Source organism: Amblyraja radiata, chromosome 5 (assembly GCF_010909765.2).
Source record: "Amblyraja radiata isolate CabotCenter1 chromosome 5, sAmbRad1.1.pri, whole genome shotgun sequence".
NCBI lineage: Eukaryota > Metazoa > Chordata > Chondrichthyes > Rajiformes > Rajidae > Amblyraja > Amblyraja radiata.
The window spans coordinates 71,954,080-71,973,856 of record NC_045960.1 but is presented as its reverse complement, the minus strand read 5'-3'; the positions used below and the strand labels follow the sequence as shown (position 1 = coordinate 71,973,856).

Sequence of the window (19,777 nt, the reverse complement as noted above, 5' to 3'; positions counted from 1 at the left end):
GGTGGCCGATTAGGAAAAGGGGAGATGTAACGAGACCTGGGTGTCATGGTACACCAGTCATTGAAAGTAGGCATGCAGGTGCAGCAGGCAGTGAAACATAGAAAATAGGTGGAGTAGGCCATTCGGCCCTTCGAGCCTGCACCGCCATTCAATATGATCATGGCTGATCATCCAACTCAGTATCCTGTACCTGCCTTCTCTCCATGCCCCCCGATCCCTTTAGCCACAAGGGCCACATCTAACTCCCTCTTGAAGAAAGCGAATGGTATGTTAGCATTCATAGCAAAAGGATTTGAGTATAGGAGCAGGGAGGTTCTACATGGCCTTGGTGAGACCACACCTGGAGTATTGTGTACAGTTTTGGTCTCCTAATCTGAGGAAAGACATTCTTGCCATAGAGGGAGTACAGAGAAGGTTCACCAGACTGATTTCTGGGATGGCATGACTTTCATATGAAGAAAGGCTGGATAGACTCAGCTTGTACTCGCTAGAATTTAGAAGATTGAGGGGGGATCTTATAGAAACTTACAAAATTCTTAAGGGGTTGGACAGGCTAGATGCAGGAAGATGGTTCCCGATGTTGGGGAAGTCCAGTTTCAGGATAAGGGGGAAGTCTTTTAGGACCGAGATGAGAAAAACATTTTTCACACAGAGAGTGGTGAATCTGTGGAATTCTCTGCCACAGAAGGTAGTTGAGACCAGTTAATTGGCTATATTTAAGAGGGAGTTAGATGTGGCCCTTGTGGCTAAAGGGATCAGGGGGTATGGAGAGAAGGCAGGTACAGGATACTGAGTTGGATGATCAACCATGATCATATTGAATGGCGGTGCAGGCTCGAAGGGCCGAATGGCCGACTCCTGCACCTATTTTCTGTTTCTACGTTTAAGAACAACTTCTGATCATTCATCAGGCTCCTGAACTACCCTGCGCAACCCTAACCACACCCCTTCCTCGGCAGTGAACCACTGTGAATTTTGTACTAGATCGCATGACGGCTTGCACTATTTTGGTCCTGTTGCCTCCTATAATTGATACTTTATTGTATGTGTGGTATCATTTAATGTGCCTGTAAAACTGCAGCATGTAAGAATGTCATTATTCCGCTCGCAGTGCATATGACAATCAAATACTCTTCACCCTTAAAACAGGTGTTATAACAGAAACTACTGATTATTCTGGCATAGAAAACAGTGTCTGGTCACTTGATCCATAAACCAAATGACTTCTTCCAATGGCTTCACAGTAATTGGAACTCACCTTTTGTCCACATAAAATGATCTAATCCACTCCATAGCTTGAGCCTCGCTTGAGACAGAATTATGCTACAAAGGGTTATGCTTATATAACCAGGGAAAATTGTAGATCCCTTCGCCTAGTTAATTTTTGGAATGGCATGTTTTACCTACCTTTACTGCTTCCACCCTGAGGCTGCCCTGCAAACTTTTAAGGATCTCTGATGGGTCTCTTAATATAAAGTAAAATATACATAAAGTTGAATGTGAAAACAAAGTTCCACAGAAGATTATTTTCCCAATTGGATCCCTGTTTAGTTTGAGTATATGTCCAGCACCTCTCACCTTCACCACCACCTACCTGCCCCACACATCCCCATTCCATTTTAGCAAAGTACAAGATGTCACATTTAACTAATTTGAAATTATTTTGTCTGAGTTCATGAATGTTACCTTACACGATGTTAATCTTCAGCAGTAAACACATTCACAACTTATTTTTGTTATCAGTTATTTGCAATTTGTAAATTTATACTTAGGATTTCAATTCAATACGTCAAGCTAATACTACTCCCCACGTTTCACTAATCCTAACACATTTCTGTGCAGTATCTAATTTGCCATCCAATCTGCTACAGGTCCTGGAGCATTAAATGCTCCAAGCATAAAAAAATGTGGTGCCTCGCGTGTTTTGAGCAACTAAATGTATTATTTCTGCAAAATTACCCTTTACTATTCTTCCTGTTTATCTCAGCATTGTCTTCCACTTTTGAAATACATGGCGACCACTATTATAATTTTGGTTTCAAATTTTGTTTCTATTACATCTTAGAAGAAAAAACCCATTTGGGGGCAGTAATATTACACTATCTAGTCTTTGGTTCCATGAATATTTAGTTTGTTTTAGAGACACACATGGGAATAATACATGTTGTCCAATTCTCTGGCAGTAAAACATCCCCTGCTTTTCAATATTTTTACCAGTGATCACTTGAGATCATTTATTGAACCGCTATAATCCTTCTGGTGAAACTATTCCCACAGCATCTCAGATCTAAGATGCAGCAGAAAAAAAGGTATTGCAAAAGATTTAGATTACAATTCAAAACCCTGCAAATTACAAGATTTCTCAAGATATAATGGATACTTTAATCAGTGTTTCAGATTTTAATTTAAAATCTTCAAGCATTTGTGTACAAATAACAGTTTCCATTACTAATTAAGTACATTTAAACTTGCTAACTTCAACAAAATAAATCTACAAATATTGTTTCAAAACAAAATCCACATTCCAATCTTGGTGAGATTCTTTGTTTTCACTAACTTGTAACGATTGTTTAAACTTGTTTTACAATTAACCCTAGTACCAGATTAAGTACATTTGTATTTATGATATCCTTCAATGAAATAGTGTGGAAAATTTCAAAGTAATATTCTACACATTCCCTCATTATTATTTGTAATCTCAAAACTCTCCAATCAATTCTGATCATGATTCAATGCAGCGCATGTCAGTGAACATTTGTATAGCAAAGGCCAGTCTTGATCAATGCTTTTTGGGTGAAGACATCTTCAGAAAGTTGTCTCATATCTGAAAAAAGTAATCACATTAATAACAATGCTTAATTCCGTATATATATGTTCAATTACAGATATTAGTTTAAACGAATACACATTTAATGAAGGTGATAATCAAATTAAACATTTCCACTTTGAGTATAGCATATGACATTTTGGTTCAAATATAACTGGCAAGATTACATTATTTTTGATGAAATTAAATTACGTAGGTAGATTTAACAGCTACACATCTAAACATGCTAACAATTTATTAACTGAACAATGTTATTTACACTTAGGAAAATTAATATTTATTACATCACACAAAATTATTAATCATACATTGTTTAAGAGAACTGACTATATTACTTAAAATAACTCTAAATGTCTTTGCCAGCAATTGCTTTCCTAAAATTGTTAATGCATAAAGTGTTTTAACAATTTAATTGAACAGTTCAATTTTGGACAGGTTTAGGGGTGGGAATAATGCAAAATCAAAACAAAAGAATTGTGGTTTTTAAACTATCTTCTCCTACCCACTAAAAAACAATTCGAAATGAATAAAATTCCTAACTTCATATAGTAATCAGTTTTATTGGGTAGTATAAGTAGGTAGTACCTCACATTGGGCAGCATAGTGGCGCAGCTGGTAGAGCTGCTGCCTCAGCGCTAGAGACTGGGTTAAATCCTGACCTCGGGTGTTGTCGCTATGGAGTTTGCACGTTCTCTGTGACTACATGGTTTTCTCCAGGTTCTCGGCTTCCTCCCACGTCCCAAAGATGTGCAAGTTTGTGGGTTAATAGGCATCTGTAAATTGCTAAGAGTGTGTAGGGAGTGGCTAGAAAAGTGGGATAACATGGAACTATTGTGTACAGGTGATCAATAGTTGATGTGGACTTGGTGAGCAGAAGGGTCATTCTGTACCTTTCAATCAATTCAATCGTTCATTCAATAATCTAGAATTAATCCCAAGTTTGAATCAGTAACACAATTCCAAATATATTAGAATCAAAACTACAATAATATTCCTAATTGAAATGATAGAAGTGTGATAAGTACAACTGATCAACAAATAAGAAAGTGAATTGCTGCCTGCTGTGTTCCCTTAACAACAAAAAGCATCCAAGTTACTTTATTTTACTCGATAGACAAAGTGGGTTGGACCATTAAAATCTGCCCAGGTAGAAGACTGTTTCTTCCCCCAAATTTGAACAGTGATCAAAAATTGAGAAGCATGTCCAATAGAAGTTCAATTGTATTTAAATTGAATTGACCCATCTGGAAATGCAAATTCAGATCTCCATGGCTTAAACATGATACAGCAAAGGGAAACAATACCATTTAAATGACACTAGATGGCACTGTATGTTTGATTTTTCAGAAGCCATCTGATTCTAACTGCAAATTATTTTTTTCATCTTTTGATATTTAAAAATACGCAGATTGCGAGAAAGCAAAATCTAAGGCAATATTTTACCCTGGATTTTGCTAGATTTATCCAAACAAAACTGAAAACTCCATCCCCATCATCTGTTTTTTGTAGTTACATTAAAATAAGTTGAAATATAACAACTTACAAAAGTTAAACTGAATTTAATTCAAAAAAGCAAATAGTACACAGAGCAAAATAACTATGTTGAAAATTTATTTCAGTCCTCTTGCTCAATGAACTTTGTTTAACTTAAAGTTACACAGATGTTCAAGGTGCACACTAGGTCATTGTGACCTGTTGGTACAGAGGGGAGATAAATGACATTGCCTTTACCAAATCAAATAGCTGACGCATCAAATTTCAATTTTAAATTCAAAATTAGAAGGATGATAAATGAAGCAGACAGGGACAATTCAATTATCCTTCAATGAAATTAATGCTTAAAGAAATACTCTATCAAGTATCGTTTCTTTAAAAATAATGCAGGACGAATTAACTATGTCACAGCGAGAGTCCAACAGTCCAAACAGAGAGCAAACTCAGTAAATTATTCAATAATCCAGAGAAAGACCAATGCCACAACAGCAATTTGTAATAATTTTCTAGGTGATTTGAGCTGCACTCTGCTGACCACTCAAGCACGGGTTTGTCATGCATTCTGGCTGCTGAGTATGGCAAGTACAAATTAAACTTGCCAAATTAGGGCTCCAGGAATAGGCTACAAGGATTGCACTAATGGGATAAGTTTTGGATTGAATGCAAAATCCGATTTTGAAATTCCAGAAAGGTAATTAAAACTATGAAACCTTGCTAATGCAAATAGTAAATTTAAATACAATGTTTATTCAACAGTTATTTTTCCTATCTGTCCTTTTGTAATACCCCACCACTATCAACAATATTTTCTTTATTTCCATTGTGCATATATCCTTTCATTTTAATTGGTTAAATCAGTCTGTTGTTCAACAAATTGTTTTAAATGTAATTATAGGGTTGGATTTCAAGTTAAATAAAGAGAAATAGCCATTCAGCTATTAAGTGACATTAATAATGCTAAAATAAGTGATAAAACATTTGAGATGCAAAACAGACGTGTTTTTTACAAAACAGCTGGTGTAACAAACATAGAAACATAGATAGAAACAAAGAAGTGTTCAACTGGCTATAATTTTAAACAAAGCAACAGCATGAAATCCTCTTATCCAAAGAAACAGGATCAGCAATAGGCTTCTAAATCACAATGCTTGTTCTATTATATTGGGATGTTTTAATACCACTGGACTGATGTTGCAAAATCTCTAGCAAAACAAAAAGTGCTGGGGTAACAGCAGGCCATCATCAGGAAAGAGGCGAGGCTGTGACAAACACTGCCAAGTAAATAGGTCCATACAGGTGAGGGAATGCTTTGATTGGCAGATAGGTGGAGTAAGTGACAAAGGCTCGCAATGAAAAGTAAAAAGGCTGTGGGAGGGAAATAGGTGGAAGGGGATCGGGATGGAGAAAGAAGTGGGATCATGGGAAAATGAGCACACACTGGGAAGAGAGAAGGGGAAAGAGGGGTATTACTTAAAACTGAAGAATTCAATGTTCATACGGCTGGGTTTAAGTCACCCAAGTAGAATATGAGGTGCTATTCTATATCAAGAGTAGAAATTGTTGTCAGTTTGCACCCATTCTTTGAAGTGACCTTGACTTACTAATCTCCTTGCTTTACCTTTAATTTGTATCACGACTGCTGCTGGTGTTACCGTTGCTTAACTACGGCTACTATAAATCACACTTATATATATACACACGTGTAACACATTGGTTCACTTCACTCGACAAGTACTTGAAATATTAAAGCAATAAGAAATTGTGACAAAGGATAAAAGTGTGTGCAAAAAGTAGTTGAAAGGAGCATGAAAGAAATTGATACTAAAAATGAATTTCTCATCCATATTCTTTAAAAAATGACGACCCTATAAAGTTATTGGAGTAATCATTCAGGAATTAAAGCAAAATAATTATTTAAGTCGTATCAATCAGTAATCAAGTACACCAAAAACACTGGCATTTTTAAATTATCTAATTCAATTTGTAAGGTCTTTTTCATTAGTTACAAATAAGATGTGAAAATGACATTCATTACAAAATAATTATGTTGGAAAATTAGTACTCACCTTTTGTTGTTAAACAGATAGCTTCATATTTCTCATAGATGGACTAATTCCTTGATAAATTTGCAGGTCACCATGTTTATCAAATTGACGTTTGAAGATGGGAACAGTCATAGTCCGAAAAACTTCTGCAGAACTGAATGTACATCTCGTGGAGAAGTTAATAATTCCTTTCAGAAATTCAGCAAGCCCAGCATCAACTAAATCTACTGCCACACACTTGTTATTTATAACAAGGTCCTCTTCCCAGGCTAACTCAGTAAAATGCCGTCTGAAAATAACAGTCAAATTTGGCTTGTTCAAAGAATGTTGAAAGAAGGTGATAGCTTTATCTGTCCAAAAATCTCTTATTGCAGGCACAACTCCATTTAAACTGCAGGGATTAGTTAAGCATGGTATTTCAGGAAGTTCTTTAATAAGTACCCTTATTTTGCTAAAATCTGAAGGCTGGATGAAGATATAATGTCCATAATCAACAGCTCTGGCATGAACTACCTGTTGTGACATTGTGCAAATTTCAGCCCTGTACCACTGCTTATCATTGACAAATTTGATTAGACAAGTTGTACCAGGATTCAAGGAATCTAGAGATAATGCTTGAAACTTTTCTGGTAACTCTGTCAGTAATGAATAGAGGGTTATCATCACATCAAATGTATCATACAGTTGAATATAGAATTCCGATGGATCAATCACAGAAGTAGCAAAGCTGCAGTATTCTTTAGTTGGCTGGATGAGGCCACATGCAATTAGGTTCAACGTTGATAAGCATGTCATGTTACTCGCAGCAGAAAGCAAAGGTTTTGATGGCATATAATGATTAACCGCTGTTGCGACGTTCATATCTGCAAAAGCCATTTTATTCATCCATCCGTCCAAATCAAGCAAGCAATCTTTCAATATAATGGTGACATCGTTTGCATGGACCAATTTTGTGTGTTTTTTAGAAAGCGAAGCAGCATCAACTTCCAAAATGCCACAACCAAACATTCCGCTCAATCTGTTGGAATTCTGGTCAAACATAATTACAAGAAATGTTAGGCACGTTTCAAAAATTCCTTATTTCTATTTCATTGACATTCCAATATCACAATATTTTGATTAATGTGAATGTACAGAAACCTTGTATTTTATGATTCTGCAATACAATCTCAAAATGTATCATTATATTATCTTCCTCATAAAATAGTTTTATTATAGATTACTCTTTATCAACATAATTATATTTTTTAAAGTGCAAAATTCAAGCTTGTTGATTCTTTTATTGATGCTCAAGACAATTTTTTTGTCAGTTCTTCATATCGTGATCTGGTTTTTCAGGTCTAATCCTTTACATACTGTAAAGGCAGACAGCTCAGAAATCAATCATTGTATTTCAGCTCTGCTCTGAATCAAAGCTTCCTGACTGGAAGATGTAATGATTGCCAACCCATTTTCTGAGAATTTTCCAGTTGGTAATTTAGTCTCAAATCTAAGAAGCTTTTTCTACAATTAATGAAAACACTGAACAAAATCACGAATAGTAAATTTCCTTGATAGCTCATTTGCAAAAAATAAACAGCTTCCGTGCACCTGTCATTAGCTTGAGCTTCATGCAATATTGCCTATGGCAAATGTTTCTTACACAAATCTAATTTATAATTACCCAAATCAATACCTGCTGCATTAACAAGATCAATTAAATTTAAAGGCAGGTTTGTCCAGTATTTTGTGCCTATCTTTGGTGTAAACCAGCATCTGCAGTTCCTTCCTGCACAAACTTTAAAGGCAACTTAACTTGCTGTATTTTCCAATTGCACAATACCAAGCTCTATTTTCCAAAGGTTCATCCTTGAAAAAGGAGGAGGAGCCATCTTGGTGAACGGCTGCTAGCAGCAGCCGTCCGTCTAAAATTCGTTTTTTTTTAGTTTTTAGTGAGTCCTGTTTTTTTGTTTGTAGGGGATATGGTCTTTTAATGTGGGGGGGTAGGTGTTACTTTATTTATAGGTCCCTACCTGGTCGGTGTGGCAGCCTTTTTTCCGGGCTGCCCGTCGACCCGTCGTCGTGGCCTACCAGCGGGCTTGGAGCGCCGTTTCTTGGCGGGAACCACCCAGCACCTCGGCCTGCGTGGCGGCACTGCATTGGAGCGCTGGAGCGGAGTGGAGCGGGCGATGCCTTGCCTGGGTCGCCGCGCTGGAGCTCTGGCGAGCTGGACCGCCGTGAGCAACATCTCCGGGCTGCGGGTTTGCGGAGCGGAGAGGCGGCGTGCGGAGAGGCGGCGTGCGTAGAGGCGGCAAGGCGGCAGTGAGGAGAGCGGTCGCCGACTTTTTCATCTGGAGCCTAGGAGAGCCAAACCGGCGCGGCCTTGTCGGCTTCGGCAGCCGCGGGCTCCAACCAAGAAGCGGCCGTTCCAAGTGGCCCAGCCGCCGAAAGGACTCTCCCGACGCCGGGGCAAGACCACCCGGTGAGAACGGCCAGGGACATCGGGCCTCCGTAGAGGCAACTGCGGTGGCCCCAATAGGCCTGACTTTGGGGTGAACATGGGGTGGGGACTGGACATTGTGCCTTCCTCCACAGTGCTATCCACTGTGGGGGGATGATTTTTTTTTTTGTCTAACTGTAGTCTTGTAGGTCTGTGTCCAAGATGGCTGCCGTGAAGGGAGAGTGGACGCTGGCACGAATTGGTTGCCGCTGCTCTCTCTTCACACTGTGTTTTTGATTTTCTGTTTTTGGATTGAATTCTGTTTTTAATTTGTGTCATTGTGATGTCTTTAATTACTTGTTTTACTCCGATTATATGTTTTTATTCCGATTACTATGTAAGGTGTCCTTGAGATTTTGTATGAAAGGCGCCCATTAAATATAAAATTTATTATTATTATTATTATCCTTAACATCCATCGAGAGAGGATTCTTGAAATATTTCAGTCCCACTACAGGAATTACCATACCACTTATTTTTTTTGTATTATCAGTGGACCTGTTTTCAATGTGTAGACAAGAACTGCAGATGCTAGTTTATACGGTAGACACAAAATGCTGGAGTAACTCAGCGGGATAGGCAGCATTTCTGGATGGAAGGCATGTGTGTCGTTTCAGGTCAGAGGAAGGGTCTCAACCAGAAACATCACCCATTACTTCTACCCAGAGACGCTGCCCGCCCTGCTGAGTTACTCCACCATTTGCGCCAATCGACTGTTTTTAATTACTTGCTGCATATGAGGAAGGTGAAAAAACATTTGCATGTTAAATTATTTTTTCAAACTTTAACCTGGTGGTCAGATCACTGTACAAATTAGGTACCTACTTGAGTAAACGATTTTGCAGGAGTTCTCTTCCTACTTCGACAAACCATTTCAAAACTATGCTTAACATCTGATAATGCAGCAATGTTTTGCGCAGGAAAACAAAGTATAGTTGGTGTTGATATTTCTCCAGAATTAATCACACAAAGTATCATCTTGGTCTTCCATACATGGTATCTGGTCTTGTCTAGATGCACTGTTCCACTCGAGTTCTTTATGGTGCATGCTTTCCGCAATTTTGCTGGATGTAAATTATATTTTGGTGCAATTTTCTGTCGGCCGTGTTTAGAGGTTCTACTTTTATCCCTTCTTTTATGATGTGCATTTTCTATATTAAGAGAACTGTTCTGGTCTTTATTTTTACATCCCCTATGGCATAGGTCTGCTCTCGGGAAGGAACTGATCAGTCCTTTTGTTTCGTTTATCAAGTGCACAAAATAACCAGGTTGCTTACTCATTTGTTCTGAGAATTTGACTACATTTGTTAGGTAGAAATTGGTACGTTGCCACCGTTCATCATCAAGGCATCTCCTCTCGCTTCCAGTAAGGTGGTCTGTTATTTTAGTAGTGATTTTTACATTGCCATCATAAAGGTCAAGAACCAACTGACCATCAGATTTCTTTGCTACAACAAAGGCTTTCAGTTGCTTTCCCATCACAGTCTCTTTAAATAAGGTGATAATGTCATCAGGCAGTTTCTGAACAGGAAGATACAAACAACACTTCACTGCTTGTATAGGTATTGATAACAGTTCCTTTGCTTCCAGCGGAATTGGAACCACATCATTTTTGTCAACTATTTCTGTGTTTCCATAGTCTATGAAGAATACTCTAAAATGTGCAGGCGACTGCACAGAACAGGCTAGAGCACGATACCACTGGCCATCTTCAAAATATTTAGCTAAGCACAAAGAGGTCTTGCTCAAGTCCAATTTTTGTTCTTGTATTTGTTTACTTATAAAGTTAACATCAGTCATTAGTTTATCCACAACCACAGTATTGTTCTCAAGTTGGCAATAGAATTTTGATAGACTAGAAGCATGTGTTATATAGACTTTTTCTTCACTTCCTATTTTTATGCCATGACCACTGTAACAAAATGTTAACAATTGAATTGAAGAATTGAATAAAAATGTTGATTTGACATTTGTGGCTAACCCCAAGTCCAAAAGTAGTTGGCATACATTAATATATGGAGCATGAAGATCTACTACATTACACAGTCCCTTTCCATCCAACAAAACCATTGCAAGTATTGTGCATTTCAGACCCATGCCAGATGACAACATGTTGGCAATAATCTGCTTAAACGTGTTACTGGACACTTGATCCCAAACATCAGGGTCTTTATTTTGGGACTGAATTTTGCTGTTAAGAGTGCATCTAAAAGCTTGCCCTTCCAGCTGAAGAAATGTTGGATTAATAGCACAAAGGTTACTCATAGCCGTTCTTTGTTGGATACCATAATCAACAAACAATACAGTAACCTCTTGGATATTTCTTTGAATAACTGCTGCTCTATACCACTTTCCATCCTTGGAGCATTTTGCAACACACCCAGTATGTTTAGGTTGAACAGTCTCCCTTGGAATACTGTAATAAAGTTGGATACTCTTCATAAGCAACTCAAGTTGATCTGATTTACTTTGCAGTCGACACCAAAATTCTGCTGGAGAATTTATATGAGACACTCTCACATCAAGATCAGACCCAAGTTTAAACACTTTTTGTCTGAATGGAGATGCTACCAAAAATTCTTGAGTCTGTGTTGACATAGTAAGAGGTGCATTTGAAATACTATTTTTCATCATTACAGTTGGCAGCTTAGTGTGAGAAACTGGAACGACGCACAATTTATTCCCCTTGGAGTTTTTATCTGTGCATATCCTTGTTTCACTTTTGGTTAGCTTGATTGCTTTATTTCCTGAATACTTCAGTTTATGATTTTGTTGAGGCAAATTATCGTCTGCCTTTACATTCCAAAAGTCAGCATATCCAGCCTGAAGCATCAGTGCACTCACAGATGGCTGATCCATGCATTGTGTGTCTCGAACATCGACTATATATCTGTTTCCTTGTTTTGAGACTACTTTGATTAAAAGTTCTCTGTTAAATACAGCTTTTTTAAAGTAGTCAGTGGCATCATTAGTCCACACTTCCTCAATAGGAAAAACACGAGCAATTGAACAGTTCATAGCCAAAGATGGCAAATGTTTATATTGGGGAAGCAGAGATTTTACAGCAGTAAAATCTACAATTTCAGTATTTCCAAAATCAACAAAAAATACTTTTAGGCAGTTGTCAAGTACATCAGTAATAATTGCTCTGTAGTAATGTAGATCTTTACTGTATCTTGCACAGCAAAATAAGCCAGCCATTGGTTTTTGGATGAGTCCTTCATTTATGTCAATTTTGTTGTTATTAACTTCAATGTTGTTCATTAAACATTCAAATTTGTGATTGTATTCTGATGTGCGAATCCAAAAGTCAGATGGATTAATAACATATTCAACAAATCCAACATAGGAAGCATTTACTTTCATCTCAGCAGATCTTAAACTATAATGCATTGCATTACTCGCCAGATTTCCAGTTGTGCTTATCATCGTTCCTGAAAATGTTACAAATTGTTTGCTTGTATCCTTACTTGCAATCACCTTTGGGACACTTTCAGTTTTCTGTTTAATTGCTGACAACTTTTCAGTCATCTGATGGATATTAATGTTTTTGGGATCACAGAGTGTAACAAAGTATAGATGTTCTTTGCAGGAGTAGGAATCAATACGAATGTGTAATCCTTCGTCAAACAAGGATTGCTTAAAAATTTCTTTCTGTAAATGTATCCAGTCTTTTGTTTGGTTTGCTAAGCCAGTTAGTGCACAGGGAAATGACATCAAAGGCATCATGAAAAAAACTGGCATCAATTTTTTAATATGATGAGGAAATACAATTGCTGAATTTCCAAAATCCACAAACCAAATTTCTACTTGGCCAGAAGTTAACAGCTGCTTTACAATTCCCCTGTACCATTTTCCATCTTTACCTTTTGCAGCACAGAGTGCACCAAAATTATTAAGATGTTCATCATTTAAATCTTCTTCTTGGTTTTCATAATAATAATGCATATCTTTCATCATCGTTTCTAGCTCTGAAGTCAGTTTTTGCAGTTGGCTGTAAAAGTTATGAAGTCCTGATGCACATGTAATTCTTACTGATTCTATAACACCAGCTTGCAAACTTGGACTGAAAACATTCACAATATGTTGAAAACTTGATGATAATGTAATGGTGTTATCCAGCACAGGTCTCCAGCATTCTACATTTGTTCTTTTAATTTTAGAATGTTTATAACCGGGATATCTCAGTAAATCTTCAGATATATTCAATAGGAAATGGAAAGTGTTGCCATCAAGAATTTTTGCTACGCCAAGTTCAAGGAGTTTTTGATTAACAGTTGGGACTTCTACTAAAACAATTTGGTTCATTAAGGAATCTTCAACATAACCTTTGATTTGAGAGGATGCCAATGATGCAAAATATTTGAGAGCCATTGGGGACCATATTCTTCTTACAGGAACTATATTTGAAAATACACCACATACTATTTTTGGGGGCAGTTGAAACAGATTCTGAGAGGCAGGAGCAATGTGCCCAGCATCAACTATCAAGACCGCCCCAACATCTAGGAGGAAAACCTCATACGCATCTTCATGTTTTCTTATTATCCTTCCTCGATACCATACACCTTGGTAAGGATCCTCTGCAAAACAAAACTCATCAACTGCAATATCAGCACTGGTCTTCGTTGCATTCTGAATCTCAGTATGTAATATATGATAGTCCAATTCACATATGTTGCAGTACTGCGCCCAAAAATATACCAGTATGTTTTCTGGATGACAGTCAACATGGGTTACAGTCAGATCAAGGTGCACCATGTAGGACGATGAAGTAAATGGTGAACACATAAGGCCTAAAACCAAAAGATTTAAAAAAATTAGATCATAGCAAGCAGAATATAATAGCTAATAGCTGATCTTGTGTTATAAGATCTGTAGGTCAATCCTACATTTAAAACACACATATGGTTGGATATTTGATCACAGAACTCAAGGGTTAAGTGTATAGATTTAAACCATCTAAATGGCAGACGAAGCAAGATATATGACATGACTTTGTTCTCTTTGGCCATTCACCTAGTTTTCAGAAACATTACATAAAATATTAACAATGGCACACAAACTCTGTTGTACAAAGTTTGAATTAAAGAGTTTGCATTACAAATTGCATTTTATAAAGACATTTCTCATACTGCCTGCCAATAGTCTTTTTTATGATGTTATACAGAAAAACATGGCATTAGCAGTGTACAAACGTTTTAATCTGTTTTTGCTCAGATTAATGCATAAATATTAGCCATCACAATGGAAAGAGTTATTTTGGCACAACAGATATTTGGTACATGATACATGATCCTGAAAGAAAATACATTCTAATATATTAAAAAAAATAAACTGCTCGAAGAACTCAGCAGACCAGATAGCATCTGTGAAGGGAAATGGAATTTCTTCGTTTCTTTTCGAAGGTCTTCTGACCTGCTGCATATTTCCAGCATTTTCTGATTAATTTTAGATTTTCAACATTTGTAGTACAGGTGCACAACCTTTTATCCGAAAGCCTTGGGACCAGACACTTTTCGTAATTTTGAATTTTTCGGCTTTCGGAATGGAAGATTTTTAGCGTAGATTTTAACGGCTGGCTCAGTGGTAGAGTGCTCGGCTTATATCCGCAAGGTCGCGAGTTTGCGCCTCGATCCCGGCAGTTACTCGATCGCGAGTTTGAGTCTTCAATGTAGTTTTTTCTTGCAGAATAGGAGAGAATAGGGAGGGTTAGGCTGGGATCATTCTCTGCGAGATGATCTTAGTGCGGGAGACAAGTGTAGGAGAGGTGTACTGACTGTGTGGGCAGAACTTTGGAAGTGATTGCCCACCATTCTTAAAAGCAGCTGTGTCTCCCTGTCCCTCCAACTCCAGAGGAATCCGCTCCCCGATGGGCCGCTACGGCGACAAGTGGCAGTTCGCCCACAGCCCGAGCTGCGCCACCCCAAGAACAAGATGTACCTTGCACACCATCAGCTTCTGCCCCTACGGGGAGCGTGTTCCTCTGGAGTTGGAGCGGGGCTGGGCTGGAGTTGCTGATCTGGGATATCCGTGCTTGCAGTGGGCCTGGCGGTCAGTGTCCCAATGAGGGGGCGCAGCTCGGGCTGTGGGCGAACTGCCACATGTCGCCGTAGCGGCCCATCGGGGAGCGGCTTCTGGTGGTCCTGACGTCTCTCAGCTCCTGTCCAGGGGGGTGGCCGGAGACGTCAGGACCAACAGGAACCCGCTCCCCGATGGGCCGCTACAGCGACAAGTGGCAGTTCGCCCACAGCCCGAGCTGCGCCCCCTCATCCGCAACCCGGGTTCCTCTGGAGTTGGAGCGGGGCTGGGCTAGAGTTGCTGCTGGCTGTGAGTCTCTGGGATCTCCGTGCTTGCAGTCGGTGTCCCGTTGGTCCTGACGTCTCCGGCCACCCCCCTGGACAGGAGCTGAGACTGGGAACTGTACCACCCTTGCCCCCTCCCACTGCAACTGCAAACAACCCCACTCTCCTGCAAGGGCGGTACAGTTCTCCAGTCTCAGCTCCTGGCCGGAGACGTCACAGCCCGAGCTGCGCCCCCTCATCCGCAACCCCAAGAACAAGACGTACCTTGCACACCATCAGCTTCTGTCCCTACGGGGAGCGTGTTCCTCTGGAGTTGGAACGGGGCTGGGCTGCTGCTGGCTGTGGGTCTCTGGGATCTCCATGCATGCAGTGGGCCTGGGGGTCGGTGTCCCGTTGGTCTTGACGTCTCCAGTGACTGGCACTGACCTGCTGGCATCGCCGACATGAAGACAGTGCAAAGCCCCCGCGCCGGTGCAATGGGCAAGGAGCTGGAGAGGGGAGGGAAGGGGTCACACACATGGCCGGGAAGCAGAGGGGTGTAGGTGGGGTAAAACTGAAGGGAGCGACAATCTGCTGCTGCCTGCCCGCTGAGTTAAAAAGTTCCCACGCAAGACTCACGATACACTGTGTATCGTGAGTCTACCCTGGGAACTTTTTAACTCAGCGGGCAGGCAGCGGCAGATTGTCAATTATTAACCCTCCCGCGCAATATACCCTCACCTTCTCTTTTATGAATGGGGATTTAGTTCCCCTTTCTTCGAGGACCGACCGGAGGTTCCGCTGTCACCTATGCGGGCCGCCCTCGGTGAACGTCTTCAAGGACCTTTCTTCAAGGACCGAAAAAATGTCCGCTATTCGGAGCTTTTCGTTATTTGGAATTTCGGATAAAAGGTTGTGCACCTGTATTTTATATAAATATTTAACAGTTTGGCAGAGTTCAAAGAGGCAGATTTTTAGCCTTCACCGATCATCACAATGCATTTTACTCATATTACATTTTAAGATTAAATTAAATCTTTAACTGCCCAAAGTAAACTTTCCTGTGGTACACAAAAATGCTGGAGAAAGTCAGCGGGTGCAGCAGCATCTATGAAGCGAAGGTGATAGGCAACGTTTCGGGCCGAAACCCTTCTTCTGAGGTTCCCTTGACTGGCAATTAATTCTAAAAGGGTTGACGGTGGATATGCAATGGAAGACATTTAAAGACTGCATGGATGAACTACAAAAATTGTTCATCCCAGTTTGGCGAAAGAATAAATCAGGGAAGGTAGTGCATCCGTGGATAACAAGGGAAATCAGGGATAGTATCAAAGCGAAGGATGATGCGTACAAATTAGCCAGAAAAAGCAGCATACCGGAGGACTGGGAGAAATTCAGAAACCAGCAGAGGAGGACAAAGGGCTTAATTAGGAAAGGAAAAATAGATTATGAAAGAAAACTGGCAGGGAACATAAAAACTGACTGCAAATGTTTTTATAGATATGTGAAAAGAAAGAGATTAGTTAAAACAAATGTAGGTCCCTTGCAGTCAGAAACAGGTGAGTTGATCATGGGGAACAAGGATATGGCGGACCAATTGAATAACTACTTTGGTTCCATCTTCACTAAGGAAGACATAAATAATCTGCCGGAAATAGCAGGGGACCGTGGGTCAAAGGAGTTGGAGGAATTGAGTGAAATCCAGGTTAGCCGGGAAGTGGTGTTGGGTAAATTAAATGGATTAAAGGCCGATAAATCCCCAGGGCCAGATAGGCTGCATCCCAGAGTACTTAAGGGAGTAGCTCCAGAAATAGTGGATGCATTAGTAATAATCTTTCAAAACTCTTTGGATTCTGGAGTAGTTCCTGAGGATTGGCGGGTAGAAAACGTAACCCCACTTTTTAAGAAGGGAGGGAGAGAGAAAACGGGGAATTACAGATCAGTTAGTCTAACATCGGTAGTGGGGAAACTGCTAGAGTCAGTTATTAAAGATGGGAAAGCAGCACATTTGGAAAGTGGTGAAATCATTGGACAAAGTCAGCATGGATTTACAAAAGGTAAATCATGTCTGACGAATCTTATAGAATTCTTCGAGGATATAACTAGTAGCGTGGATAGGGGAGAACCAGTGGATGTGGTGTATCTGGACTTCCAGAAGGCTTTCGACAAGGTCCCACGTAAGAGATTAGTATACAAACTTAAAGCACACGGCATTGGGGGTTCAGTATTGATGTGGATAGAGAACTGGCTGGCAAACAGGAAGCAAAGAGTAGGAGTAAACGGGTCCTTTTCACAATGGCAGGCAGTGACTAGTGGGGTACCGCAAGGCTCAGTGCTGGGACCCCAGCTATTTACAATATATATTAATGATCTGGATGAGGGAATTGAAGGCAATATCTCCAAGTTTGCGGATGACACTAAGCTGGGGGCAGGGTTAGCTGTGAGGAGGATGCTAGGTGACTGCAAGGTGACTTGGATAGGCTGGGTGAGTGGGCAAATGTTTGGCTGATGCAGTATAATGTGGATAAATGTGAGGTTATCCATTTTGGTGGCAAAAACAGGAAAGCAGACTATTATCTAAATGGTGGCCGACTAGGAAAAGGGGAGATGCAGCGAGACCTGGGTGTCATGGTACACCAGTCATTGAAAGTAGGCATGCAGGTGCAGCAGGCAGTGAAGAAAGTGAATGGTATGTTAGCTTTCATAGCAAAAGGATTTGAGTATAGGAGCAGGGAGGTTCTACTGCAGTTGTACAGGGTCTTGGTGAGACCACACCTGGAGTATTGCGTACAGTTTTGGTCTCCAAATCTGAGGAAGGACATTATTGCCATAGAGGGAGTGCAGAGAAGGTTCACCAGACTGATTCCTGGGATGTCAGGACTGTCTTATGAAGAAAGACTGGATAGACTTGGTTTATACTCTCTAGAATTTAGGAGATTGAGAGGGGATCTTATAGAAACTTACAAAATTCTTAAGGGGTTGGACAGGCTAGATGCAGGAAGATTGCTCCCGATGTTGGGGAAGTCCAGGACAAGGGGTCACAGCTTAAGGATAAGGGGGAAATCCTTTAAAACCGAGATGAGAAGAACCTTTTTCACACAGAGAGTGGTGAATCTCTGGAACTCTCTGCCACAGAGGGTAGTCGAGGCCAGTTCATTGGCTATATTTAAGAGGGAGTTAGATGTGGCCCTTGTGGCTAAGGGGATTAGGGGGTATGGAGAGAAGGCAGGTACGGGATACTGAGTTGGATGATCAGCCATGATCATATTGAATGGCAGTGCAGGCTCGAAGGGCCGAATGGCCTACTCCTGCACCTAATTTCTATGTTTCAACCCTTCGGTCCGAAACGTTGCCTATCTCCTTCGCCCCATAGATGCTGCTGCACCTGCTGAGTTTAGAAACATAGAAAATAGGTGCAGGAGGAGGCCATTCGGCCCTTCGAGCCAGCACTGCATTTTTGTGTACCTTCGATTTTCCAGCATCTGCAGTTCCTTCTTAAACAGTAAACTTTCCTGTGATTGGAGTTCATCATTCATATCAAGAGTGGCTGCATAATGCAAATACCAGGTGATGCTTCTCTGAATATTTTATGCAAAAAATAAACGGCAAAGCTTCCATATCCTGGTATTCAGATTGAAATGTCCTGCTTTCTAAAATTTATTTTCTAAAACTCTCCATCCTGTTTAATCTTAGCCCATTCAAAAACCTCAAAATGCACCTTATCTGGTGACTCTTCTGTTCAGTTGTCCCAATTTTGCTTCACATTCTTTTCAAGCACCTGATGTGTTGTTACTCTGAAGGAACTCTGGTAAAGCAAATCGTTTCAGCAACCAGCTGTGATAAAATCTGAAATAAAATGCAAAAACAGATATCATGCCATCATACACAGTACAAATTCAAATTTCAATAACTATAGAAGAATTGGCTTGCAAGCAGATTAAAACTAATGCAGCTTTGACATAGTTTGAGGATTTATTATTTATAAACTAATGAAAACGAGTTAATTTCCATGTACATTATGCATGTGCAGGGGACATGCTGCAATATTTTTCACGGGCCTACCTGACATTAAACCCACCTTTAAAAAAAATCCAAGTACAAAATAAAAATCTATGAAATGCATCTTTTAGATCCATATTTGTAATCATGTGGGACATCCACAATCTGAATGGTAGCTTTTGATGTTGTTTATTGACACCTCATGCAAGTTTAATGAAACTGCATACACCGAATAAAGTTATTAGTGTAGGATTTTTGAAATGTTTGTTTTGCAATTGTTTGGTTTGTTTAAAACTTAAGTGTTTTAGCTTAAGTTAATATACATATTGCTTAAATAAATGTTAATATTTTAACCATTGATTGTTAACAATTTTGATTGCTTCTCAATGGCAGACATTCGGAAACTACCAATAGAAACATAGAAACATAGAAATTAGGTGCAGGAGTAGGCCATTCGGCCCTTCGAGCCTGCACCGCCATTCAATATGATCATGGCTGATCATCTTTCTTTTTCCAGCCATTTCCCTGGCACAATTTGTTCTACCTCACATAATTGCACCAATAACATTACAACATGCTAGACCATGCCAGCAAGAGAGTCCTGCTATTAAGTTTTAGGCTGGCTTGGTAGCACATCGTCATACAAACA

At 39.8% G+C, this 19,777-nt stretch overlaps 1 protein-coding gene across 1 annotated transcript; it reads right to left on the bottom strand.

Annotated features, from left to right (window-relative positions):
* Window positions 1–2,385: 2,385 nt before the first annotated feature.
* tdrd15 (tudor domain containing 15) lies at window positions 2,386–18,971 on the bottom strand. The gene is made up of 4 exons (XM_033021531.1): window positions 18,848–18,971; window positions 9,671–13,641; window positions 6,388–7,395; window positions 2,386–2,824 (listed from the first exon to the last, which is right to left on the bottom strand). The coding sequence occupies exons 2-3, from the start codon at window positions 13,634–13,636 to the stop codon at window positions 6,397–6,399; spliced, it is 4,965 nt and encodes a 1,654-aa protein (XP_032877422.1). The 5' UTR covers window positions 13,637–13,641; window positions 18,848–18,971; the 3' UTR covers window positions 2,386–2,824; window positions 6,388–6,396.
* Between the last annotated feature and the right edge of the window lie 806 nt (window positions 18,972–19,777).

Bases quoted from the DNA above. Each gene is read 5' to 3' on its own strand.
- tdrd15 (XM_033021531.1), bottom strand. From the start codon at position 13,636: ATGTGTTCACCATTTACTTCATCGTCCTACATGGTGCACCTTGATCTG. The intron at 7,396-9,670 runs GTAGGTACCTAA...ATGTTTGACCAG, and splicing joins CTGCAAAATCGTTTACTCAA to AATTCCAACAGATTGAGCGG.